The following is an 11043-nucleotide window of genomic DNA, read 5'->3' as shown; positions in this document are numbered from 1 at the left end:
TGGCTTTAATAAAGAAACGTTTAAACAATTTAATCTAGCACTTCTAGCAATTACTTTCTGCAGTCAGAAAATATCCACAACAAAAGTCACCACTCCTACCAGAGTTAAACATGTAAATTGTGCTAAGCACTGATGCAACATAATAAATAATTCCAAACATTACATACCAGTTGCGTCTTTAGGGTTGAACAATGAGCTGTGTGTATGTTGAGGACCAAACATTTCTATACCCATGCTTATCTGCCAGGTGCGCATGTAAAAGTAGTCCCTCCAGAAATCCTGGCTCAATTTTTTAGTTCCACCTGTGTTTTTGGGTTATCTGCCCTCTTGAGGCCCTGGAGTTCTTTAAAGGAAGACGGCTGCCATTTGTGCTCATGTTTTTGAGTTGTTCTGTTTTCTGTTTTTTCGCAACACAACACTGATACTCCAACACACATATAAACACGTGTCCATAATTTGCTCACACACACATAATACACACTTACATTTATACTGACTCCACTCAAACCCACTCACATACAATCATCATATATGCTGCTGCTACTCTGTTTATCATATATCCTGATGCCTAGTCACCTTACCCTATAAAATCATACCTCTCGATCCAGTATGTTAAGTCACCTTGCCCATTGTAAATACGGTCCTGGAACTGACCCTGTATTTAGTATGCTTACTATACTTACTTTATCATGTTGTTCCTATTTTTATATCTTGTGGTGTTTTTGTTCTACCTTGTTATTTTAGTATTACATTGTTGTTAATCACTGCATTGTTGGCGTTAGAGCTTGCAAGATAGGCATTTCACTGTACTTTTGTACATACGACATTCAAAACTTATGTTTTCGTGAAAAGTGTTTCCCGAAAAAAAAGACGGGCAGTGCCCTACTTCCTGGAAGTCACACAACGTGCGTGATGACGTCAAGAAACTCACCTGCACGCTGTACTGCCAAATGGATAAACCCCTTTATGCTCTTCAGGTAGCTTTTTCAAACGATGTCATTTATTTAATGATAAATCTGTTGACAGCGGCAAGTGTCTAAACCGCGAACTATTATTTTGAGTGGACGACTTTACTGGAGTTGCTGTGACGTTTACAGGTAGGCAACGAAAACACATTTCGAACACTTTTTCTATCTCAACAACCATTAACAGTTTCATTTGAGTTCTGTCAACATGTCATGACCAGTGGTGTAAAAATACTTAAAGTACTACATACTTAATTCGTTTTTGGGGGTATCTATACTTTACTATTTATATTTTGACAACTTTTTACTCCACTACATTCCTAAAGAAAACAATGTACATTTCCCCTGACACCCTAAAGTACTCGATACATTTCGAATGCTTTGCAGGACAGGAAAATAGTCAAATTCACGCACTTATCAAGAGAATATCCCTGGCCATGCCTAAAGCCCCTGATCTGACGGACTCACTAAACGCAAATACTTTGTAAATGATGTCTGAGTCTTGGAGTATGCCCCTGGCTATCCATAAATTAAAAATAAGAAAATTGTGCGTTTGGAATGGGAAATGATTTATACTTTTACTTTTTATTATTAAGTATATTTTTGCAATTACATTTACCTTTGATAGTTAAGTATATATGAAACCAAAGACTTTTACTCTAGTGGTATTTTTACAAGGTGACTTTTACTTGAGTCATTTTAAGGTATCTTTACTTTTACTCAAATATGACAATTGGGTACTTTTTCCACCACCACTATTGACACTCATAGCAGCATGATAACATTTTTGTCCACAATCCATTACTGAACTGTATCCTGAACATTGTACTGTTGGGAGTTTTTGCTAGGGAAATGTCAGCACAATAGTATTCTATGTTTCGTTAAGCAATTATTGAAAGGTCCCACTGAGTAAGTTGTATAAACAGATGTAGGGCGATAAGGGATGACAATGACATTGTATCTAACTGCTCTACAATTCTTTGATTATTTGCTGACTCTGGCTGTCAAAGTAATCAATACAATAACTCTCATAACGCTTGCTTAAGAAAATAGCTAGCTGAAGGCCTCATTCAACTAGTGAATGGTGTACAGTCTAAAAGGGTGTAAATCTGTTCAGTTGATAACTCTAGTGGGTGAGCCTCTGTAATGATAAAAGGTATAGGGGGTCCTGTCTTTACTTTGGGGTTGAGAGGTAGCTGGTCTGTGTTTGAGAGAGGGAGGCCAGGCTGTCAGCTGAATGTCCCACTCCCCTCGCCCGCCTCCTTACCCTACCCTACTGGTTCTGCCACACATGCAGGTTTCTGCCTGCCGAGGACTTTACAAACAGTTTCGACACTGCATTCCCAAATGGCTTGTGTCTTCTCTTATCTGTTGATTCGTTCAAAGCTGGCTTCATAAATCTATTCTCTAATCTAGTAGTTTCACCTAAATCCAAGGTTGCTTTTTGGCCAATTGACTTTTCTCGGGAATTGTCTCATTCAAAACTATCCAGTCATGGTGGTAACTGAAGCAAATGTCACAGGATGCACACACATTAACAGCAATGAGCATATTATTGAGTTAACAATAAATGTTAGATTAAATGACCAGCGTATGTAAACAATGTAAGTGGTCAGTAATCCTCCGTTCTTTAAAGCAGTTCATCTAAGGTTGAATGCTCATGGTAATTAATCACATTCCCTAAGATTATGGGCCTATTGTAGTTGTAAAGTGTGTGTTGGAATGTTGTACAATGTACACTTATATATACAAAAGTATGTGCAAGCCATAGACTGTTTGCACTGCTTCCGCATGGCAAGCGGTACCGGTGCATCAAGTCTGACACCAGCAGGATTATGAACAGCTTCTATCCCATAACAGAAGACTGCTAAATAGCTAACAAAATGGTTATGTTGACCTTTGTATTTTATTATTATTTTTGCACTCTCTATGCACACTCACAGGGCCCTACAAAGTACTCACACTGATACTCCAACACACATATAAACACGTGTCCATAATTTGCTCACACACACATAATACACACTTACATTTATACTGACTCCACTCAAACCCACTCACATACAATCATCATATATGCTGCTGCTACTCTGTTTATCATATATCCTGATGCCTAGTCACCTTACCCTATAAARATCTACCTCTCGATCCAGTATGTTAAGTCACCTTGCCCATTGTAAATACGGTCCTGGAACTGACCCTGTATTTAGTATGCTTACTATACTTACTTTATCATGTTGTTCCTATTTTTARATCTTGTGTGTTTTTGTTCTACCTTGTTATTTTTAGTATTACATTGTTGTTAATCACTGCATTGTTGGCGTTAGAGCTTGCAAGATAGGCATTTCACTGTACTTTTGTACATACGACATTCAAAACTTTATGTTTCGTGAAAAGTGTTTCCCGAAAAAAAGACGGGCAGTGCCCTACTTCCTGGAAGTCACACAACGTGCGTGATGACGTCAAGAAACTCACCTGCACGCTGTACTGCCAAATGGATAAACCCCTTTATGCTCTTCAGGTAGCTTTTTCAACGATTTCATTTATTTAATGATAAATCTGTTGACAGCGGCAAGTGTCTAAACCGCGAACTATTATTTTGAGTTGGACGACTTTACTGGAGTTGCTGTGACGTTTTACAGGTAGGCAACGAAAACACATTTCGAACACTTTTTCTATCTCAACAACCATTAACAGTTTCATTTGAGTTCTGTCAACATGTCATGACCAGTGGTGTAAAAATACTTAAAGTACTACATACTTAATTCGTTTTTGGGGGTATCTATACTTTACTATTTATATTTTTGACAACTTTTACTCCACTACATTCCTAAAGAAAACAATGTACATTTCCCCTGACACCCTAAAGTACTCGATACATTTCGAATGCTTTGCAGGACAGGAAAATAGTCAAATTCACGCACTTATCAAGAGAATATCCCTGGCCATGCCTAAAGCCCCTGATCTGACGGACTCACTAAACGCAAATACTTTGTAAATGATGTCTGAGTCTTGGAGTATGCCCCTGGCTATCCATAAATTAAAATAAGAAAYTTGTGCGTTTGGAATGTGAAATGATTTATACTTTTACTTTTTATTATTAAGTATATTTTTGCAATTACATTTACCTTTGATAGTTAAGTATATATGAAACCAAAGACTTTTACTCTAGTGGTATTTTTACAAGGTGACTTTTACTTGAGTCATTTTAAGGTATCTTTACTTTTACTCAAATATGACAATTGGGTACTTTTTCCACCACCACATATGACACTCATAGCAGCATGATAACATTTTAGTCCACAATCCATTACTGAACTGTATCCTGAACATTGTACTGTTGGGAGTTTTTGCTAGGGAAATGTCAGCACAATAGTATTCTATGTTTCGTTAAGCAATTATTAGAAGGTCCCACTGAGTAAGTTGTATAAACAGATGTAGGGCGATAAGGGATGACAATGACATTGTATCTAACTGCTCTACAATTCTTTGATTATTTGCTGACTCTGGCTGTCAAAGTAATCAATACAATAACTCTCATAACGCTTGCTTAAGAAAATAGCTAGCTAGAAGGCCTCATTCAACTAGTGAATGGTGTACAGTCTAAAAGGGTGTAAATCTGTTCAGTTGATAACTCTAGTGGGTGAGCCTCTGTAATGATAAAGGTATAGGGGGTCCTGTCTTTACTTTGGGGTTGAGAGGTAGCTGGTCTGTGTTTGAGAGAGGGAGGCCAGGCTGTCAGCTGAATGTCCCACTCCCCTCGCCCGCCTCCTTACCCTACCCTACTGGTTCTGCCACACATGCAGGTTTCTGCCTGCCGAGGACTTTCACAACAGTTTCGACACTGCATTCCCAAATGGCTGTGTCTTCTCTTATCTGTTGATTCGTTCAAAGCTGGCTTCATAAATCTATTCTCTAATCTAGTAGTTTCACCTAAATCCAAGGTTGCTTTTTGGCCAATTGACTTTCTCGGGAATTGTCTCATTCAAACTATCCAGTCATGGTGTAACTGAAGCTATTGTCACAGGATGCACACACATTAACAGCAATGAGCATATTATTGAGTTAACAATAAATGTTAGATTAAATGACCAGCGTATGTAAACAATGTAAGTGGTCAGTAATCCTCCGTTCTTTAAAGCAGTTCATCTAAGGTTGAATGCTCATGGTAATTAATCACATTCCCTAAGATTATAGGCCTATTGTAGTTGTAAAGTGTGTTGTGAATGGTTGTACAATGTACACTATATATACAAAAGTATGTGGACACCCCTTCGAATTAGTGGATTCGGCTATTTCAGCCACACCCGTGGCTGACCGGTTTATAGAATCGAGCACACAGCCATGCAATCTCAATAGACAAACATTGGCAATAGAATGGCCTTATAGAAAGAGCTCTGTGACTTTCAACGTAGCACCATCATAGGATGCCACCTTTCCAACAAGTCAGTTTGTCAAATTTCTACCATGCTGGAGCTGCCCCGGTCAGCTGTAAGTGTTGTTATTGTGAAGTGGCAACGWCTAGGACAAACAGCGGCTTAGCCGCGAAGTGGTATGCCACACAAACTCATAGAACGGGACTGCTGAAATGTGMAGCTCGTAAAAAATGTCTGTCCTCGGTTGCAACACTCACTACCATGTTCCAAACTGCCTCTGGAAGCAACGTCAGCACTGTCCGCACTAACTGTTCGTCGGGAGTTTTATGAAATGGGTTTCCAGGGCCGAGCAGCCTCACACAGGCCACTTAGTTCCAGTGAAGGGAAATCTMAAGGCTACAGCATACAATGACATTCTTGACAATGCACGGGTGCTTCCAACTTTGGGGCAGCAGATTGGGGAAGGCCCTTTCCTATTTCAGCATAACAATGCACCCGTGCACGAAGCAAGGTCCATACAGAAATGGTTTGTTTAGCTCTGTGTGGAAGAACTTGACTGGTCTGCACAGAGCCCTGAACTCAACCCCATCGAACACCTTTGGGATGAATTGGAACGTCGACTGCGAGCCAGGCCTAATCGCCCAACATCCGTGCCCAACCTCACTAATGCTCTTGTGGCTGAATGGAAGCAAGTTCCCGCAGCAATGTTCAAACATCTAGTGGATCGCCTTCCCAGAAGAGTGGAGGCTGTTATAGCAGCAATGAGGGGACCAACTCCATATTAATTCCCATGATTTTGGAATGAGATGTTCGACGAGCGGGTGTCCACATACTTTTGGTCATGTAGTGTATATATTCTGCAAACAATGTAATTGTCAGTGGTAGCCTACGTAATCGCTCTTCTGAGTAGTTCAACTGAGACTGTAGGCCCACTGTAATCACAATGTGGCTTCTGGCTCTGCAAACCACCATTTTAAATTTTTGGGCTTGCCTGTTTTGCATGTTATTTTGGCATTAATACGTGTCACATATCAGTTTGCAAACAATGTAAAATATATATATATATATATATATATATATATATATACACACACACACAGTTGAAGTCGGAAGTTTACATGCACTTAGATTGGAGTCATTAAAACTTGTTTTTCAACCACTCATTATGTCTTGTTAACAAACTATAGTTTTGGCAAGTCGGTTAGYACATCTACTTTCTGCATGACAACAATTGTTTACAGACAGATTATTTCACTTATAATTCACTGTATCACAATTCCAGTGGGTCAGAAGTTTACATACACTGATGTCATGCCTTTAGATGCTTCTGATAGGCTAATTGACATAATTTGAGTCAATTGGAGGTGTGTCTGTGGATGTACTTCGGTGCAAAAAGTGCAAATCAATCCTAGAACAACAGCAAAGGACCTTGTGAAGAAGCTGGTGGAAACAGGTACAAAAGTATCTATATCCACAGTAAAATTAGTCCTATATCGACATAACCTGAAAGGCCGCTCAGCATGGAAGAATCCACTGCTCCAAAACCGCCATAAAGAYCCCAGACTACGGTTTGCAACTGCACATGGGGACAAAGATTGCACTTTTTGTAGAAATGTCCTCTGGTCTGATGAAACAAAAATAGAACTGTTTGGCCATAATGACCATCGTTATGTTTGGAGGAAAAAGGGGGAAGCTTGCAAGCCGAAGAACACCATCCCAACCGTGAAGCACGGGGTGGCAGCATCATGTTGACATGATCATCTAGATATGTATTTCTAGAACTACAACCCTAAACCTAAATGCTTGTTCTAATTCAACTCATTACAATTCTCTCTCACAAACATGAGCAAGCTCACAAATGCATMTCATACACCCTCTCATTCACGCACGCACACACACTTTCTCATTCTCTCTCACATGCAAACAAACAAACACACACACACACWSAGTCTTTATTAGCCTTCGTCTGCTGGCTGTGCTTTGCTGCAGGAGGGACTGGTMRACTTCACKAAATAGATGGCATCACGAGGAAGGAAAAGTATGTGGATATATTGAAGCAACATCTCAAGACAGCAGTCAGGAAGTTAAAGCTTGGTCGCAAATGGGTCTTCCAAATTGACAATGACCCCAAGCATACTTCCAAAGTTGTGGCAAAATGGCTTTAGGACAACAAAGTCAAGGTATTGGAGTGGCCATCACAAAGCCCTGACCTCAATCCTATAGAAAATATGTGGGTAGAACTGAAAAAGTGTGTGAGCAAGGAGGCCTACAAACCTGACTCAGTTACACCAGCTCTGTAAAGAGGATTGGGCCAAAATTCACCCAACCTATTGTGGGAAGCTTGTGGAAGGCTACCCAAAACGTTTGACCCAAGTTAAACCATTTTAAACTTCTGACCCACTGGGAATGTGATGGAAGAAATAAAAGCTGAAATATTATTCTCTCTACTATTATTCTGACATTTCACATTCTTAAAATAAAGTGTTGATCCTAACTGACCTAAAACAGGGAATTTTTACTAGGATTAAATGTCAGGAATTGTGAAAACTGAGTTTTAATGTATTTGGCTAAGGTGTATGTAAACTTCCGACTTCAACTATGTGTATGTATATATGTAAGTTAGTAAAGCCACATACAAACATGGTCTCTTTTTTTGTTGAGTAAGGCAGCTCCAAAATGCAGGTGTTTTAGCCTAGCTCAGTGCTTTCTGTGGCGGTGGGGCAAGCAAGCAGAAAATACGTAAATTCTAGCCCCTTGGGTGCTGCCATAGAGTTACATTACAAGTGCCCATCCAAGAAGGCTCATTGTCATTGGCCACAAATAAAATGACGATAAATCACATACAGTAACTTTTATTGGACTGATCATGTCAACATCATACTTTCAAAATCTTAACTAGCAGTCATCCTTGTGAATCAAGTCGACAATCTACTGGCAAATACTTTTTAATCCTTGTCATATGAAGAGAAATAATGAAGAGAAATTATAGATAACATCGGTGCTCATTGGACATAAACATTACACCACAAATTCAAAATCGCAAATTCAACAATGAATCAGTGACAGTGGCTGTGTTGTCCCAAATCTAGGATTAAGGAACTTTTTCCCAAGTTTATGAAGCATGATTTGTGCCGCGTTCAAAATAACTGTTAACTCGGAACTGCGAAAACTAGACTTCTGTGAGTTCAAGTGGGGATTCCGGTAAAAACAAGCAGCGACTGGGAAATACATTTTGAACYGTCAGCCAACTCAGAATTGTAAATCCGGCCTCTTTCTAGAGCTACGACCTGAAGATCAATGACATCATCTTGATTTTTTTTAAATTAAAACATTTTGAGTWKCCAGTTGTCTTGAAAGCACCATAAATCCAGAGAATGCCAGTCTTTAATGACAAAATTTGCCCACGAAGGACCGCCGTGCCACCTTCCTGTTCAAGTGAGCACAGCACAACAAGGTGAGTCCAAAAATGTCTTGTGTGCTGCTGCGTTAATAATGTAATATGCCAGGGAGATATGTATACTGTAGCCAAGAAAGTATTACTAAGTRTATATTGTGTGATAAGCTGTTAGTAGCCCATGTGCCTCAGCCTAATAATTTGGTCTATTTACCCCCCTTTACCCCATGTAGCCTATAACCTGTTTTAGAGAAATGTAATCATTGAATTTTGTAAGAGCTGTCATTGTCTGCTTATGCCCCCTTTATTCAGCCTAAGGTTCTGACTTGGTGTACAGGGCTCGCTCATTAATGTCTTCATCAAAATTACGAATTGCCTCTTATCTGCTTATCGTCCCCTTATGCCATAATTTGTACATCTCAATTGTCATTAGAAACCACATTTGTTTTAGCAAGTCGGCCAGCTATGTTTTTTTTAAAGGCAGTAAATGAGGCTGAAAGAACTGTTTCGCTGCCAGACAAGGCTCCGCTGATAGCCAGGTGTAGCAGTGGTAAGATGTTGGGACTCTGCTGTTGGGACAGCTTTATGTAGGCCCTAACAGTTTGTGGGCACCGTTTGTCACCGTTATAGTACAATTAATGTACTGTTTAGTGTTGTGTAGTGGCTTTGCTGGCATGCATCCCACATTTTTTGTTTTATTGACCCACCAAGATTTACATGCTAAAATCGCCACTGACTACATAGCATCCTCTTTTTACTTCTGTTTTTCACTTATGCTAGGGATTTTGTTAATTTTGTGTTGTGTTGAACTCTTGACCAAACAGCTCKTCCGAGGTGGTTTTAGGAGCAATGTAAACAGAAATGACAATGAGTCTTCATAAATGGGTCTCAATCAGTGTTTTCCTTTACATTCCAAAATATCTGAAGATTCTTCGCATGCTTGGGCAGTGTACTGTGAAGATTTCCGACTATACGTTATGGTAGAACTAGGCCTAATGTAGTAAAACATTAGAAACAGCTCAGCAACCCTCACTTGCACTGAAGGCAAGCTTCCCAGTAGTAGAGCAACAGTAGTTTGCTAGGTTGATGTAAACTTGAGAAGTGCAATATTTGCTCTGCTAGGAACATGACACGTATTTGRCCCTGCGTGCTAACCTAGCTGGGGCCTACTGACTGTGTGAGTGAGTGACTGTGTGAGTTATTGTTTACCTGCTGTAAGAGCGCCTATTCTTAAGAGGTGTTTGCTTTTTTTGCAAGCCTCTAGGAATACTACTTGTGTTTTTTTTTAACTCTACCTCTATTTTCCTCAGGTCTATTCATTATTCAGTAAGGGTCTGTGTTGTGACTGTCCAAAGGCCAGTAGGTAAAGTAAGTGAGAAAAAACAGTGAGGCTATGCAGCTGTTCTGATCCTACTTCCTTATTACTACCAAAGTCTCACAATAGAGAATGCCCACTTGGTCCTGCAAATTACCTCTGAAGGCCTGCAAATGACAAGTCTCTATTTAACCCCTCCCTCCTCCTCCCCAACCAAATAGGGGAGATGGGTAGAAATAAATAACATGCATAAATATGRATTATGTAGAGATACAATCTAAACTCTTGTACTTCCTCATCACAAAGCACAGTGACAGTGGTCTATATAAAGAGACCTTTGTTAGGGCCTTTGGTGAAGTAAACACTCTTTTAATTATTAATAGCCCAGTGTACTCATACCCTCTGGTAACCATAGTGCCAGGCATGACTAATCCAGTCCCATAACCTGGGCTTCCATGGGAAAGTAGTACCTGACTGAGCTCACGCCAGAATGGGAATATCCTTCCTCTCAGTGCATAGGCCTATACCAGCAACATCGGATATATGATTATGAAATAGCTTTTGCAAACTGTAGAGGCTAGGTGTCATTTGGAGAGTACCTCTGTCTCTTCTGTGTCACCTGGACAGTATGGGGGACTGGGGGGTATCAGAGACGGTGGCTTGCTTAGATAAGGTGTAAAGCTCGCAGGGACAGACAACCATGTGCTTAGTACAGCTTCAGTGTGTCAGCTGGACAGAGCAGAGGTGACTCGGTCATATTCTGTCAGCCGGTTGTTGTTGAAACCAAACAGGACGTTACTGATTTGTCATGAATCTGAAACAGGCGCTGAAACTGGTCAGTTATTCGGTGACACCACCGGTAAGTGGTCTCTCTCTCGCCGGGGGTTATCTTGTATCTGGAAAATCAAGTCCTCTGTGAAATTGCTAAATCTAATTTTATAGTGTGGTGTAAAAATTGAATCAGTTTATCCATTTTGGGTTGGTTTTACCAGT

The 11043-nt window shown here is 40.0% G+C and overlaps 1 protein-coding gene across 6 annotated transcripts in view; it reads left to right on the top strand.

The window, feature by feature from the left end:
* The first annotated feature begins 2733 nt into the window (after nucleotides 1–2733).
* The window catches only part of LOC111975562 (tight junction protein ZO-3), a 29860-nt gene continuing 21550 nt past the window's right edge, over nucleotides 2734–11043 (top strand). For 3 of the 6 annotated variants that reach the window (XM_024003913.2, XM_024003911.2, XM_024003910.2), the window contains exon 1: nucleotides 10491–10909. In XM_024003913.2, the coding sequence (XP_023859681.1) occupies nucleotides 10859–10909 (51 nt within the window). In that variant the 5' untranslated portion in view covers nucleotides 10491–10858. Of the gene's footprint in view, nucleotides 3608–10490; nucleotides 10910–11043 lie in introns of those variants that run through there. The other 3 variants (XM_024003916.2, XM_024003917.2, XM_024003912.2) reach the window with 3 other exon arrangements.

Source organism: Salvelinus sp. IW2-2015, linkage group LG16, assembly GCF_002910315.2.
Source record: "Salvelinus sp. IW2-2015 linkage group LG16, ASM291031v2, whole genome shotgun sequence".
NCBI classification, from domain to species: Eukaryota; Metazoa; Chordata; class Actinopteri; order Salmoniformes; family Salmonidae; genus Salvelinus; species Salvelinus sp. IW2-2015.
Note: the sequence above shows the minus strand (reverse complement) of the source record. Positions and strands in the feature narration are given on the sequence as shown.